At 36.1% G+C, this 17,849-nt stretch overlaps 1 protein-coding gene across 2 annotated transcripts in view; it reads left to right on the top strand.

The window, feature by feature from the left end:
* Positions 1-9,144, top strand: part of LOC117794124 (high affinity cGMP-specific 3',5'-cyclic phosphodiesterase 9A) — a 58,190-nt gene extending 49,046 nt beyond the window's left edge. For both annotated transcript variants that reach the window (XM_034634610.1, XM_034634611.1), the window contains 5 exons: positions 4,183-4,309; positions 4,371-4,666; positions 5,409-5,835; positions 7,139-8,758; positions 8,797-9,144. In XM_034634610.1, the coding sequence (XP_034490501.1) occupies positions 4,183-4,309; positions 4,371-4,666; positions 5,409-5,835; positions 7,139-8,623 (2,335 nt within the window). In that variant the 3' untranslated portion in view covers positions 8,624-8,758; positions 8,797-9,144. The remainder of the gene's footprint in view (positions 1-4,182; positions 4,310-4,370; positions 4,667-5,408; positions 5,836-7,138; positions 8,759-8,796) is intronic.
* The last annotated feature ends 8,705 nt before the right edge of the window (positions 9,145-17,849 follow it).

Here is a 17,849-nt window from a genome sequence, read left to right on the forward strand (position 1 = left end):
GTTAGTTGAACAGTTTTGTGACCAAATTTTAAAGCACACCAGCCTGAATTAACTGAAGGAAAATCATTGCAGCTGCAACTCTTTCAGCAGCTGCCATGGAAATTCATTGAAATGGAAAACCTGCCGTTGAACAGGTGTCAAACAATTAACGCGACTCTCAAGTGACCCCAAAAATGAAGCTGCCAAATAAGACCAAACGCTGTCCGAATACCAAATGCAAATGAAACTGTCAATGGGCAATGTTTTGGACTCCGACAGAGACGGATAGAGATAGAGCCATAGAGAGCGAGAGAGAGACCAACAAATTATGCGATAATTAAGCTGAAAAATGCTGGTATTTCATTATAATCAAAACTGAAATGAAATGCCAGGCAAATTAGTTCAATTCAGCGCACCGAAGATGACGCTTAATTTCAATCGAAATTCAGTCCATAAAGTAATGAAATATTTGCAGGAAGTCGGCAATGGAAGAAGAGGGAAATATTTGACTTTAAAATGCAAACTTGAAATTAAAAATTAACAGATTTCTAATGATGAATTACATCAGCTGACTCTTCGGTTGCTGTGGCAAATTATTTGCTCATAATTAGGCACAAGCTTTGAAGCATGCAACAATTTATCAACTTATCATTTTACAGTTGGCTTAAAGTTCATTTTTCGAAAGAAAAACGTGAATCAGCTGTGTGTGTAAAAAATATATAAATTTCAACAATGGGGCAAAGTTAAAAGCACTGATAAAAAAATATACGGCTTTAAAAATATTATCCTCAAGAATATCTGAAATAAAACACCAGCTTACAATCAAGATATTTTCTTTTATTTAAAGTAACTAGTTTCTCAAATTTTGGTTTGTGATCCTTTGCCTTTAGAGGGCATAAAAAATGGGTAAAGTAGAGTAATATTTTTCATGGACGAACGTGGAAGCGGAGTCAGCTTAACATACGTGTATTTTTGACGCAGTATTGTTATGGCAACATAAGCGGATGCCACATGTCGCAGATTGCGACCTGCAACAATTTGCTGCAGCTGCAGCTGATGCTAAATACCCCCTCTCTCCCTCCACCCCTTTTGCAGCACTTGCTGGCAATTACTTTGGCTCGTTACTTGCTGCGCTTCAATTGAAGGGATAAAAACTGTTGCATGCCTTTGTGAGCTTTATGAACACACCACTACGTACACACACACACACACACACACACACACACACACACACACACACACACACACACACACACACACACACACACACACACACACACACACACACACACACACACACACACACACACACACACACACACACACACACACACACACACACACACACACACACAAACACACACATGCAGAGATATAAATACCATGCAAATCTTTTACAAATCCTCTCAACTACTCGAGCATTAATCGCCCACAATAATTAATCCCCAATTCAAATGACAAAACACTATTTTCCTTCAGCTTCTCAGTTTCCATGGTCAGAAGTATGCATAGTAGAAGTGCAAATCCTTGCAGCTTATAATTCCTCGTGTCCGAGCTTTGTCAATATCATAAATATTCTAAGCATAGGTACAATGGAAGAGTTTCAAGTATAGAGTATATTAGACTATAATAACTTAAGTTGCATCAGGCAAATAAACAATTTTGTTCCATAAATAAACTCGTTTCACAGAATTATATATGTAAACACTAAATTTGCCCCTGTGAACTAAGTATTCTGATGAATTTTTACATGAGATTGTTTGAAAATCTATTTTTATTGTTTATAACTGAAACTGAAACTGAAGCATGAAATAATCCGATTCAGTTTAGTTCCTGGAACTGCAGCACATTCAATGCGAACTGAAAAACTTTCTTTGAACATTTTCCCAACACAAACAATTAGTAAAGTATCTTTTTAATAAAAAAAAATAAATATATTTTTGAATTAAATTTCTTAAATAAAATTAAATTATAATACCAAAAGCATTAAATGCACATAAGAATTGAGAGCTTTAAAAAACGTAACCTGGAAAACATATACCATATAGTAGCCTAGAGGAGTAAGAAAAAATTTCGATGAGATGACCTAAGCAGGATAAACAATTTACTTTTAAATTTTTTTTTTATCTAAATAAAAGTTTCGAAGCAATTTTCACAATTACTACATGTATATATTTTAAAATTATAATAAATATACCTCTTGCTATTTTTTAAATTTTAAACAAATAGTATGATAAAATTCTAAAAAAATTTCAAATAAGTACCAAGGCAACCAAAAAAATATAAACAACATTACAAAGATATACTGAAAATATGCAGTGAACCATTTTTAAGGCTTACAACATGCTCACCGGTTTGAGAAGAAGTTAGTCAAATCTTCAGCTATATTAGGCCAAAATAATGCGACTACAAAATGTGCAAGTTTTCTTGCTTTGATGCAAATAATATCCGTTAAAAGAACTAAATTGTTAACCCAATTGAAACTTAGGCTATTTAAAAAAATAAAATTTAAGTATAAACGTGAGAGACGAAGACAAAATAGTTGAAGACTCGCCACAGGAAATATAATAGCTTTGTAGCCCTGTAGCTAAGGATGTGCCTCTTCTTCTTCGCTCTCTTCCTTTCTTCCTCTGCTCGTCTGTTTGTCTGTCCGTCTGTCCGTCTGTTGGTTTCGATTCGCACATCTTCAATGTATTTTCAGTGCATGGAAATGCATGCAAGGTTGAGCGGGAATACAATAGAGAGAGTTTTTCCAAGGAAACACATAAATACAGAGACATGCAGTTGTAATAGTCGCAAAGAGGATTACAAAATGTGCAATTTGAAATTTGAAATTTTCTTTTGTGCGAAATTCGATTAACGACACACAAAGTGATACCACCAAGCAACCGACCTTGTTTCACTTGTTATCTCTCTCTCTCTCTCTCTCTTCTCATCTAGTCAGTACCCGTGCTCTGTCCTTGTCTTATATTGCCCTGTCTGTCTTATTGTGCGTAGGTTTTCCTAATGCCAGCATAATTATCATAAGGAAAAATCACAAAATGAAAAACTCAATTCGTTGCCAAGTCGAGTGCATAAAATGCTGCGCTCTATTTGCAGTATAAACGTGGCAGGTGTTGAGTTTCCAATGCACTGACTCAAGTCCTTCCCTAGCATATATTCTATACCCTCCTTCAGCTCATCTTCTTCTTCCTTCTCCAGTTCCCAGTCAGAAGGAGACTAGCTGCTGCTGCAGCTGTTGACTGTGCTGTCTGTGCAACGTCAATGCTACTTGACACGAAAAATTCAATTTTCTGCTTCTATATGACGCGACTTTTTCACATTTTTCATTTTCTTTGAAATAAAAATAAAACCGAAATGCAATTTAATATTTACGCGTCGCATGCTACTTTGTCTCTCTCTCTCTCTCTCTCGCTCTCGCTCTCGCCACTTTTATTTCTTTCTATCTACCTTTCTCATCCGCTCTGTCAAAATATATTTGCACTTTTACTGTTTAGCAGCCGTCTCAAGTTGCACGTGAGCCAAAACATCGGTAAACAACACACAGCACACTTGGCGTATACGCAATGTGCACAATATGCACTGCGTTATGGCCTCTTTAACGGCATTTGCCGCATTTTCCTTCTCTTTTCCTTTCTTCTATTCTTTTCTTTACTTTCTCAGCAATATGTTTTATCACTCGGAAAATTTGTCTGTGGCTAAATGTTATGGTTGAATATAGATTTTAAAGTATTGAATAGAATAGAAAAACTGGGAACTTAACTAAACGTCAACAAATTGAATAATTCGACGTATTGCTTTCGTGATTCTCATTTTAAATTAGATATTTATTGAAAGTAAACACACTTATTTGTAGTTAAGTTGTAAATCAATTTCCTGAATTGTGTTTTGAGATTTGTTTCAAATTTATTTGGCTAAATGTTAGTTTGACAAATTAAATCATTTGACTATCATTACCAAACATTTTTAATGACATGATTGCTCTTAATGTATTCAAAATGGCAATTAAAAACTTCTACAAACAATTAAGCACAAAAAGAGGAATTTTTGACGTGAATTTGAGGGATAAGTTAATAAATGCACGAGAAACTTAACCTATTCTATAAACATATAGCTCACTCCTCATAGTATTAATGTTTGTACTCCAAAATGTGTGTGGGCTTATTCATTATTTTTTTTTTTTTTGGTTCGTTTGAATTGCAGCACCATTCGGGAGGGCATCATCCGTTGCATCCTGGCCACCGACATGGCGCGCCATAATGAGATCTTAACGCAGTTCATTGAGATAACGCCCATCTTCGATTACAACAATCGTGCGCATATTAATCTGGTAAGAGAAAGTGAAAGTGAATGTGTAGAGGGGCAACATTTCAATGTTATATCGTTTACAGCTCTGCATGATACTCATCAAGGTGGCGGACATATCGAACGAGGCCAGGCCCATGGACGTGGCTGAGCCCTGGCTGGATCGTCTGTTGCAGGAGTTCTTTGCCCAGAGTGCTGCGGAGAAGTCCGAGGGGTTGCCAGTGACGCCATTTATGGATCCGGATAAGGTTAGCAAGCCCGGCTCACAGGTGCGATTCATTGGCCTCGTCCTATTGCCACTTTTCGAGGCGCTGGGCGAACTGGTGCCCGAATTGACCGAGCTCATCATCATCCCCGTGCGCATTGCCCTCGAGTACTACAGGTAAGTGCAGCTAAGCAGTCTATCAGGAATCGCAAACACGAATAAAGTTCAGCAAAAATACAACCAGAAAAATAAGCATCTGTTTAAATTAACTAGTCCGATATATTCTGCTTCTGCATATGATATCCTAAACAGTATACATGTTCTAACTCAAATTTTTTATCTAAATACAAAATCATGCAATAATAACTACATTTTTGTTTCTATTTAAAATCATTATAATATAACGTGTGCTGGAACTTTTAATATAATATATAAAATACAAGATTGATTGCAATTAAATCACAACATTAAAACAACAATTATTTAATATAGGTTCTTTTGCATTCTTAGTTTTTTAGTATTTATTTTCACTTCAAATTATAAAAATTATTTTTTTTATTTAAAAAACAATAATTTTTGTCGAGTTACTAATAAAAATAAAACAATTATTTTATTTTTTATATTTTTTATTACAAAATATATAGTTTTTATTTGCGATACCCAAAGAGTGGAAGATAGCTATAGCTTGAAATTAAGTTTGTAATTTTTATTGCCATCATTTTATTTAACACTGATTTCAATGAAAGCTTTATTTTCTCTTTTCGTTATTTCTTTTATATAATTTATAAAATGTTACTTTTGTATATTTATTAATATTTGAACAGTAAATGGGTACTGAGTATCTGACTGTCCAGCACATTTGACTAGAGCCATTTTATTTGTGTGTATTAAATAGTAGAGTATCTGATTTATTTATTAGGCGCCTGAACGATGCACAGACAAAGACGCGCAAATCTGTTGCAGATAGCAACACATCTGCAACATCGGCCACTTCGGACAGCAACAGCGGCAACATGGACTCGAATGCGGCCATGGTCAGCACACCGGGCAACAGTAGCGACAAATTGTTGATGGACAAACAGGGCCAGTCACAGGGTGGAGGTACAACTGCTACTGGTGGCAACACTTCTGGAAATGTCCAAGGCTCAGCTGCCACAACGGGCAGCAGCTCACCACAAATGCCACGCTCCGGCTCCGGCATAAGTTCGAAATCGCGACGTAGCATGCCATCACAGAAATCCGCATCTCGCACATCCGTGGATGAGCCCGGTGGCATGGCCGCCGAGTTGCACGATCTGCCCGAGGGCAGCGAGAGCGGAGACTCTGAGACGGCCACCGAGGTGGATGTAAGTTGAAATTGCAACAGCTTACTTACTAGAGATGGGTATCGACCAGATTGTATCGATATTCACATCAGAGGAGTGTACTTTACACAGCAAAAAAAATCGGAGTTCCGAATATCAATCCAATGTTTAGGGTTACCCCGAATTTTCTTAAACCAAGCACAAAGCACCTAATTCAACTTTTTCTTCAAGCAGCAAGTTTTAGATTTTCAGGGTTTTGTAAGATTTTTTTTAGTCTCTTTGATTTTTTGTAATATCCGGAATACATACTTAATCAAGTGGGAAAGGCTATAGTCGAGATCCCGACCATAGGATACCCGTTACTTATTTCAATATACATAAAAGTACTTTAAAGAAATTACTACTTTATAAAAACTACAGCATACTTTTAGGTGATTGTATTGAAATAACATATATATATTATAACTTTGGTTAGCTATTACTCCCGTTCTACTTGTCCGATCTTGCTGGGGTTAAGTGAGCTTAAAGATAATATTAATAGATAACGTTATTTACCATAAAACTGTATTATCTTAAAAACTATAGGTGTGGTGGTTTTTCGCGATCTGCGTGGGGTCTACAGAAATCTGTGTGCCAAAGTTGGTATTTCTATCTCTTATAGTCTCTGAGATCTAGGCGCTCACACGGACGGACATGGCTATATCGACTCGGCTGTTGATGCTGATCAAGAATATATATACTTTATGGGGTAGGATATGCCTCCTTCTCCCTGTTACATACATTCCAACGAACGCAATATACCCTTTTAGTTATTTTTTAAATAACGGGTACAAAAATACATGCTCTAATCATGAATTTTTAAACTTGAATTTTTGAATGATGTTTATTTTCCTGAGTACCAGACGGAACAGCGGTGGGCACTTTCTGCAATATTTTTGATAACCGGCGCCAAGAAGTCGCACAAGCACAAGCTGTACCGATTTGCATTGATTGCTGCAACGAATAGCAGTCACATTTCCAGAATTTAACTAGACTTCGATTTTATTTTAAGTTCACTCCAATATACTTAAAAAATATGATTTAAAATGATTAAATTTGAGTATAATAAGTTTGCTGGGTTTTTCTTAGAGAATTTTAATGGTGCTTTTTTTTAGCGAAGGACAACACTTTTGACTAGTGTAGAGTATTTTCCGATATATTGTACTTAAGATCGTGGATCGTCTGAGTAGTTATTTTAACAAAATCGTTTCTCTGTATTGATACAATATAAGCAATCGATACCCATCTGTAAGTGCAACAATTTGCAAAGCTAATGTCTTTCGTATTTCTCATCATAATGCTCCAGGTGGCTGAGAAGACATCCAAGTTCAAGGTGGACACGGAGGGTTGCAGCAATCGCAGCAAATCCTCGCACTCGACATCCCGCAAATCGTCACGGGAGAAGCGTCCCTCGATGATCGGGGAGCTGTGCAGCAGCGGTGGAGGTCAACGCATGCGCAACTCGTATGGCAACATCCATGGCTATCACAGCAATCGTTGTCACTTTGGCAGCAATCGGGCCGTTAGCCTGGATCAGTATAGCACCAGTAATCGTCGCTTATCGGATGGCTTGCCGCAGGTCATCTCGGACAGCAATGTTTTCTATGGCCACAATCGCCACCATCGCAGTGGCATCGAGTCCTCGAATCAAGCGGCACACACTGGACGGGCCAACGAGGATCTCATGAACATGAATATGAATATGAGCAGTCTGGCGCAAGCGCCACCTGTTGTCCAGCAGCCGCACAGTCAGTTGGCAACACGGCAGCACGGACAACAGTTGCAGTTGCAATTGCAATTGCAGCAGGCAACGGGCGATGTCAATGTCGATGTCGATGTCGAGAAGCTGTTGCCCGTTGTGGTTGCCAGTGTTGCAAGTGCAACTGCGGCGGCAACTGTTGCTGCTACGGCTGCTGCCGCCACATCCAATGGCAACATATCGCCCACATTGCCACGGGCGAGCAATGGCAGCGCACGCAGCAGCAGCGGTGGCACGAGCAGCAGTCGTATTGCTGCCGCCGTGCAACAGCAACAGCAGCAGCAGCAGCAGCAGCCAAGTGGCAGCAGCAGCAGCTCATGGAAATCACGACTGCGTCAGTTCTCGGACTATTTTAGCTTCAGCTTTGACAAGGGCAACAAACGCTTTGGCAGCACACGCAGCAGTCCCTGTGCCGCACGTGGCAACAACAACTCAACAGCCAATGGTGCAGGAGCAGGTGGCGTTGTTGGCACAGCCGGTGGCGGCGAAGGTGGCGGTGGCGGTGGCGTTGGCGACACCAACGTGGACAGCAGCAAGTTGCAGCAGTCGCAGGGCACATGTTGCACCATTTCGAATAGCATGCCATCGCCGGGACATCAGCTCGTTGGCCATCAGGCGGGCGTGCCCAGCATGGGGGGCGTGGCCAGGCATCGGGCGTACAGCTTGGATGTGCCGTGCAGTCGTCATGCTGCCACACGCTACTCATCCGGCGACAGCAGCAGTCGCAAATCATCGCGTCACGACGACCACAACAACAGCAACATGAGCAACAACAGCAACATTAGCAACAGCAACACCAACAACAGCAACAACAGCAACAACACGTTGCACAGCAGCAGTGGCATGGTCGGTGAACTATCGACAATTCGAATACGCATTGGCAATGTTGCCACTGAAGGTAGCGTCAATGTTGCAAGTGGTGCTGGTGGTGCTGATGCTGCTGGCGGTGCAATTGCATTGATGCCACCCAGTTTGAGCTGTGAGCTGGGCATGGCCAGTGTCTCCTCATCGGAGGCGGTGCCAAAGATTTGACAACAGGGGAGCTCCGATACGACGAACACCACCAACAATTCGCTCTGCAATCAGGCGGCATTTCTAACGTTACGCGATGAATCTGAGGCCATTATCAATGATTGTGATGATGTCGATATGGATAACGATGTCGATGTCGATGCTGATGCTGATGCTGATGCAGATGGGGCAAGCGAGGCAGATGCCCTACAGCAGCAGGATAACTCCAGCTGTGAGGTATCATCCATGTCGATGACCGTGTGGTCTGCAATTGGTCAGCGACTCAATGCGCTCGTCTGTCATTGCTGTGAGCGGAAGTTGCCCGAGCCGGAGAATGTGTAAGGAGGTGGCGCATAACAGGATCCATCTATCAACCAATCCACCAATCAATCAACCAACCAATCAACCAACCAATCAAACAGTCTATCTATCAATCAATCATTGCCATTGCTATCGTTTATTGTCTCTTATCCAATATTCAATACCCTGTATCCATGGCAAGTTAGGGTATTACCACATTTTCAAGTCAAAAAAACTAGATAAATATTAATAGCGTGAATTTATTTTAAAGAGCTTTTTTTTTAAGCTACTTTACTTTTTATTAAAAAAGGGTTTTCAAAAGATCAATCGATTCGTTCATGATTTTATAAAAACAAAAGAAAGAGAAATTCTTCATTTTTTAACTAGATTCTTTTCATTTGCAATAAAAAGTTAACACATTTCTTGTTTTGCCAATACTTTTTTGATTGATCTATATTAAAATTATAATTTAAAACTCTATTCAACTCTACTATCTTTAGAATTAATACACACTACTAGTACTTTATATCAGCATTCTCCTGTAAGGACACACCTGTGTCTGTCTGTCTGTCTGTTTGTCCTAAAATCTCAACATATTTTATTTTTAAACATAAAAGTTAGCAAAGTTTTTTTTTTTATTATTATTGTATGCAATATTATTACAGGCTCTACGCTGGGTACAGGCTATCTTCTAGTCGAGCACACTCGACTGCAGCGCTCTCACTTGTTCTGATGATCCATTCATGCCTAGCAAATATTTTAAATCAATTTTACACACACACACACTCACACACACCCAACAATTTATTTGACATTATGAGAAATACAATTAATGATTATTTTACATAAATATTATATGTTATATTATATTACATTACATTATATTATACAATTATTAATTTTATTTTCAAAGTCTTTTTAATTTTTCTATTACATGCCAATGATGTAATTAGCATCAGTCAACTATTTTCCAGTCTTCTACCTGTCGGTGCATATTTATTCGATTTATTTTATGCAGAGTTTTAAGGTCGCTGAGTTGCATTGAGCCTATGGGGTTGAAATATCCAAAAAAAATTTGCGAATTGTATTTTGAAGCGCATTTTTGATACAAGTACAAGTATCTCAGATGTATATGAAGATTTGAAAACGTTTAGAGCTATTGTCGATTGGCAGACGCTGTACGCTACATGCCACATGCCACATGCCACAATCGCAATAGGACATTAGCAAACTGATTAGCCAAAGGACTCGGTCATCGATTCATTGTTGCATTCAACCTGATGGTCATCAGTTGTTGAACATCGATTCGTTGGCGGCATGACATGGACATTCCGCTCATTATGGGTAGCATGCAACATGGCCCCTGGTTGCCAGTTGTCAGTTGCCCGTTGCCCGTTGCCAGTGCTCCATTGCGTCCATATGCCGCTCACAAGCCGCATGGCCACGGATCGTTGCACGCGTTTCGCGTTTAATTACGCAAACAAATTTTTGCATTTTGCATACGAAAAGCCAAAACGAAGTCCCCATGAAACCATGCAACCATGCAACCATGCAACCGTCCAACCATGCCACATGCCTCCTGGCCCCTTATCCCCAATTGTAATCATAGTGCAGAGATAGAGATACTCGACCATGTACGCCTAATTCCATTTGCTTGTATGTGGTTTTTTCGGGGACTGTGGGGCAGCAACTCACTGTTGCAGCTGCTGTTGAAGCTGATTTTCGTGGATCCCGCGTGGAACGTTATTAAGAGTCATCGTGTGGCTGAATTCGATTTTGCAGCCGCTGTTGCAAGTGCCGCTGCTTGCGGCACACAATTAAACACCGAGTTATGTCTCTCTCTGTCTCTCTTTCTCTCTGTCTCTCTCTCTCTATCTCTCTCTCTGAAATCGAACAACTGCCCCGAAGCCTTTGTCATTCAAATGTGCCACAAAATTTTTTTTTATCTGTTGTTGAAGGGTATCCTAATTGCAACTAGCCATGTGCCCCATGCATCGAACACCGAGCATCGTGCACTCCCCCTCCTCCACCCCCCCAATGAACTTCCCCCTTCCTTTTTCTCTTGTTCGTTAAAACTTTTGCGTTAAGTTCAAAATTGGTTACAACTCGATTTTGTTTTAATTTACTCATTCGATTTGCAAAAGTTTACAATGTATCAGGGCTGCCACCCTGCAAATAAATATGGCAACATCACACTTGGCATTAATTATATTATGAAACATTTTCATTAAATTAGTAAACTTATCAGTAAAGCGCTACCAACTTTTGATCTAGCGTTGTTGGAGTATTATAAATTTTAAAAAACTGCTATTTTGAAATTAAATATCTATCTTTAATGTCACATTATTTTGATGCTCAAGCATTTGCTATAAATTTATTTATAATTAACAATTCTGCCAGACATATACATAACACACATATAAACAGACAAAAAAGTACTTCTACCCACTTAAAGAAAATCAACTTCAATTACTCCAATTGCATCCTTCTCTCTCAGAGTTTTAACTTAAAAGATTGTTATATATATTCTCCAATTCGTTTTTCTTTTCATTAATTAACGTTTAATATTGAAGTAACCTTCCCAAATTGTAAGGATTGGTTCGGTATTTATTTTGAGCATATAGATGGATAGATTTAACACATAGCTCATATTTCAATCCAATGCTTAAGATACCTGCTACACACCCAAACACACACTCTCATACACAAACATCCAAGCATGAAAAGTGGAAGACACATCGCTTCGGTGCTGTGAAAAGTGCATTTCCGGTAAGATGGCAATGAAGGAGCGAGTTAAACAAACCCCCCGATTAAAGAATCAATTACAAAAGAAAAATAAATTTACAACACAACTGCGACACAGAAGGCAGCTAACAAATAGAAAAATAAAAGCATTTGTATTGCAAAGGAAAACAAAAGAAAAACTTGAAATAAAGATGATGACAACAAATCCCAAGCTGGATGAATATTCAAATGAAAATGCAAAAAAAAAAATGGGCAAAATTGTGTCTAAAATAAAAAAAAAGAATAAATAAAGAGTATGAAAATATTGTATTATTAATATGTCAATGTAAATTTCTGTATGTAATTATGTTTAATGTACGATACTTTGCATACTTACAAACCCACACACACACAGATACACAAGTCATGTTGAAAATGCATTGCATACTTTTTAGCGCCAGCGCCACACAGTGGCAATTGGTTTTAAGACGGGGTACCGAAAGGGGAAAGGGAAGTGAATATAAGGGAAATTAGAAAAAAAAAATATATATATATATATGTGTATATTTCAATTTATGCGAGTATAACAAATTTCAATTAAAAGTTAAGCGCAGCAGGCAACCAAGCTGGTACTTGGCCAAAAAAAACACATACACACAGACAGACACACTGAAAAATGCACACATACTCGTAGTAACAAAATTCTAACTGTTTAAGTGCAACTATGTGAATTTGAATTTTCAATTGAATATTCCTTTTTATTTTGTTCTTCTTTGCTACAAATAATAAGCGAATAAGACAAACAGTGAAAATAAAATGAATTAAAATTTAAGACAATTCACACACATAAAAAAAAAAACAAATTATGCAAAACAAAACAATGGAAAAACGGTGGAAAACTGTGGAAATTTACATGTTTACTGAATGTACACTTAAATGTCTAGCTAAATGGAAAATTATTAAGAAATATGAATAACTAAACGATATAAAATCAGATATATATTTGTGTATGTATATTGTTATTGGAGACGATAATCTTTATTTCTGTTTGAAATCGTCAACGTCATCGTCCTTATTGTTGTTGTTGTTGTTTTTAAAACGAAAGCTGTAAACTGTTATTAACTAAATCTCAACAACACAAAAAACAAAACGATTTAAATGCAAGTAAATTTTTTTTTTTTTTTTTTTGTAATAGTTATAGTTGACATCCAATTAATGTCTACATATACCAATACTAGTATGTCGAAAGAAAAAACTCTTTAGGTGTATGAGTGTATTATGTATTAGCTTGAGAATGATCTACAAATATCGCTTTCATTAGTTTAACTAACACGATAAATTCATTTTCAGTTGTTGCCTTAACTGCAACACAATCACACACACACTAACACACTGAGCGTTGCGTGTGTATTGGTGCATCTAATGGGAGCGCACGCTCGCGTTGCCATCTGTGTGACGTGTGCGTGTGAAAGCTCTCAACATACTATGATACATATAATTTTTGGTTCATGTCCATTGCAAATGCCACAACTTCCCTTGTTTAATGAAAAACATTAAGACTAATACTTGAATTTACAACCTTTCCAACAAAAAAAAAAACAAAAAACAAAAAGTCTAACAACTATGTATGTTTAAATAAACGAAATAATAAAGGCTCTAGGTGTTTTACAAATGTATAAAAAATGTCAAAGAAAACTTACAAAAAAAATATATAAAAACAAAAAACTAAATTTACTTTAATTTAATTAGTTTAGAGGGAAATGATAAACAATGAAAATGCTTTTCAATGTACAATTTAAATATTAGTCAACATTTTGGCAGTCAATTAAAAAAAAGAAATTTCAAAAAAAAAAAAGAAAAGATAAAACACTGACACGCTTCCCCTTAACCTCCAAAATGCAGCAAAAATAAGTATAAAAAAAAATTTGTTAGAAAACAGCAAAATGTAACAATTACAATATGATATAGATAGATATGCAGGTGACGAGTTAAAGTTATCGAATGGGCAAATGTTTGTTTATAAATATTTTGTAGAACGGTAGTACGAATAGTTAAGATCAAATTGTGTACGATATGTGGCTAAGCAGGAGAACGTAAAACAAAAAATTATAATGAGCAATTTGGACCAACTTACTAAACTCTCTCTCAACACTGAAAACAGCATAAATACATAATATATACAAACATATATATGGCATATGAATACATAGATATATTACTTGTTCTGATACTTGTACTTGCAACTAAATGCGATAGTTAAATGTAAACTTGCAACAAACATAAACCACAAACCAAAAGCAAATGAAAATGCAAAAAAAAATATGAAAATAATAAAAACTAAACGCTAAACACGTATCTCTCAACCACAACTACCTGTCGTCTATCAACAGCACAGCTAGCTGAAGCCGAAGAATTGATAATGAGACCGACAAACGATTGTTGAGATCGGTTGAGATATCGAATTGAAGGCATAGGCATCTACTTTATACTTTTCTACGTATCTTACAAATGGAACGGCAGCAAAAGAACTTCCAAAACGGTTTCCAAACCACAAATCCCAAATAGACAGCACCCTAGAAAAAAGAAACTTCAGAAACTACAAGTACACACACACACACACACACACACACACACATACATACAATAGACAGGCGCAATCAGGACGTATATAAAATTCAACATTCAACCTCAAGGCGTCTCAATAACCACCGATAACGGACCACAGTAGTGCATCAAGAACTTAAGATCATTCATTGTTATCGAGACATACGAGATATCGATTGAAAATGTTGCCTGAGACTATCGAATATCTGTTAACGGTTATCGGTTATCGGATGTCGGATATTGTAGATTTCCAACCGTATGCCGAGTTTTGCGTAACTATTCCTCCACCTTTTCTCTATATATCTAACTATCTATCATTTTCTCCCTCCCTCGCACTCGACAGTAAAGAGCTCTTAGAGAGAAGTACGTTTAAGTGCATAGACTATATATACATACTAATTATATACATACCATATACTATATACTATACTATATATACTAGAGACCCTCCTGAACTTCAAAACCAAAAGCCTTTAATTCAAAAACAAAAACAAAGACTACATTTTATTATACAAATGGTGACAAGATGAACAAGAAACTTTAATGCAATTTTAAATAGAGTAAACGAGTACTATAACTGTTATTAAAGCATTCTTCGGCAGGCCGAAGCTTAGATGCTCTCTTTAAAGGCCCACACTTATACACACCCATACACACACACACACATAACAGGTAAGAAGTTTCAACCCAAAACAAAGATACTACAAGTATGAAAGTCACTTTACCTATAAATTTGGAGTTTTACGAAACTCTGATTTCTTCAGTGGATTGAAAATTCTTAGAATTACTATTTCTGTCTAGTAATGATTTATGTTTTTTTTTGTTCTCAAGAGTGTTTAACATATAGCGTACCTATATAAATAATGCTATATTTTAAAAATGTATGTCAATGCAAGAAATCTCTACATATATATGTATATACACTATATATATATATATGTATATATGTATAGTAAATGGACAAATAGTTATTATTTTTAAGCAAACTTTTTGAATGGAAGTCCCATATGAACGATAGGAACTTTAAGTGTATTGTTCAAAAACAAATAGATATGGCATCAATTATGTGGAAAAGTGGCAGAAACTAGCTTGAAAGGGGGTAGGTGAACTACTATTTATAAATACATATATAATAAAAATGCCTATTCAAAGTATAATACTAATTAAATCATACACAATATACAAAGATACTAAAAATACTGCAAACTCTCCATGCACGTTGTATAAGTGGCAAATACATTCAAAAAATACATATATTAGCAGCTGCAAAGATTATGTGTAAAATACTATATCAAATACCAACAACAAATACTGAAAAAATACCAAATTAAGAAATACATAAATGTGCTATGCATCTTTTTTCCCCCCAGTTTATCATGAATCACAAAGAAAGAAAAACAAAATACCACAAAAGAAATACAAAGAAGAAGAATACAAATAGAACAACCGTAAATTGCAAATGATGGGAAATTACTAGGAAAAGCAGTTGGAAACTATTTACAAGCGGTATGAAGTACAGCACCCACAAAATATAAAAAAATTAAACTATGAAACTATGAAACAAAAAAAAGAAAACAAGTCAAACTTGTCAAAATGGAACCCAAAGAAACATTTCAAATGAATATATACAATATATATGATGATAATTATGATGAAGATGATAAATAATACCAAAGTGAGCAAAGCAAAAACAAATCTAAGTGTACAATGAATCAAGTTAAATGCATTAACGAAAACAAGCAACAATAAAACTTAAGAATATGCATATACATACATAACATACATACATACACAAATACTAAAATTATACTCATACATTCAAACATTCTTAACTACACGTATTGTACAACTACACTGTGGGCCCGCTTAAAGGCCACATTAAAGAGCTATTCGCTTAAGCTGTATACCAACAAAATACTAATTATACAATGTGGACGAGTATTTACTTAAGCTCCCAATCTGCAAGAAATACGACAAAAAAAAAGAGTGAAAACAGCAACAAACAACCAAAACAGATACATAGTTAAAGGAAACAACAAAGGAAAAACAAAGACAAAGACTCACAAAAAAAAAAACAAAAAAAAAAAAAAATTGACAAAAAAATACAAACCAAAAAACTTTTCTGAAATGCATTTAAATGGAAATCTTCAAATAAAAATTGTATTTAAAATTTAAGTTATGTCCGATGGGCATTTGGGGGGCGAGTCAATGAGTGCGAGTACTCCTGAGTACACTCGTTTGTATACCTATGTAAATTGCCAACGAGTGCTCGACAATTACGAGCTACACTCACAACATTCGCTCACTCACTAACACTTACACACACGCACACACACACACTCATACACTTAAACACACACTCACACACGTATTTTTGTGTAAAAGTTTAAAACAAAATAAATAAGAGCAGAAAATATGAACTACTGATTAATATGAAATATATTGAAATAAAATAATTTCCAAACTAAACTTTCAAGCAATTGTAGTTTTTTTTATTTGAGTTATATCTTTGAAGGAGTACATTAATTTTATCAAAAAACTCAAAATGTTATGTATTCAAAATTGGCGTTACAAAGTCTTCTTCAACATCGTCAATGAATAAACAACAACATACAGCAAATGCGCTGATTCGAGTCGAGGCGCTGAACACAATTAATTTATGACCCTACTCACAGTAAACTGTGAATTTATCTCATCTAATACCTTATGAAATTTATAATATTATAGATAAATTTTGTATACATATAGTATGTATATCAAGATTTTCAATTTTTTATTCGATTTCGAAAGAAAGAAAATCGTTGTTCGATCATCAGCAAGGACAATTAAATGGTTTCTGTCAAACACAGGAGCTTTATGTGCCACAAGCTTTCTTCACATAGCTGTACTTGATAAGCTTTAAGTTGTTTAGCATTTTCCATTGTCCAAAAGCTACCTTAAAGCTGCACGCAGCGTAGAGCTTTCAAAGTCTCGCAACACGCTGCATTAGGCAATGATGAGGTAAGTTCGAGTTTGAGCCGTGTGCGTGTCACGTGGTTTGAAAGAGATGCTTAAAATTTCTTTTAACATAAATAACTTAAGAATGTTTTATATAAATATATATGTGTGTAATTTAAATCCATTACAGATTGCTATCAAAGATTATCAAGTAAACCAACAATTAATATGTAAAAACTAAAATTTACATAAACATTTTAATTAAATTCATGAACAAATTGAATGTAAGTATTATTTTCTCAGAAATAAAAATAAAATATAAAAATTTCAAATAAAAAATGTATTGCAGTTATTATATTCAGAGCTCTTCTTTGCATGTTTTTGATAAGCAATACATCAAATTAATACAATCTTAAATTAAATTATTTTTAATTAAAAAAAAAACCATAAAATTTAAATTTATATTCTGAGAAATTTAAGTAAAAATGCCAATTAAATAATGCATTGCAATTTGTATTTCAAAACTTGTAAATGAAAACGTTTAAGGTCCCTGGTATATTGTTGTGCTTGATGTTTGGCCGGAGCTTGCAACATGCTGCGTTGTGATTGATGCGCTTATAGCAAAAGTTCGAGTTGGCAGCGCCGTTGGCGCCGCAGTTTCAAGAGTTTCAAATTTCAGTTG

This window comes from Drosophila innubila, chromosome X (assembly GCF_004354385.1).
Source record: "Drosophila innubila isolate TH190305 chromosome X, UK_Dinn_1.0, whole genome shotgun sequence".
NCBI lineage: Eukaryota > Metazoa > Arthropoda > Insecta > Diptera > Drosophilidae > Drosophila > Drosophila innubila.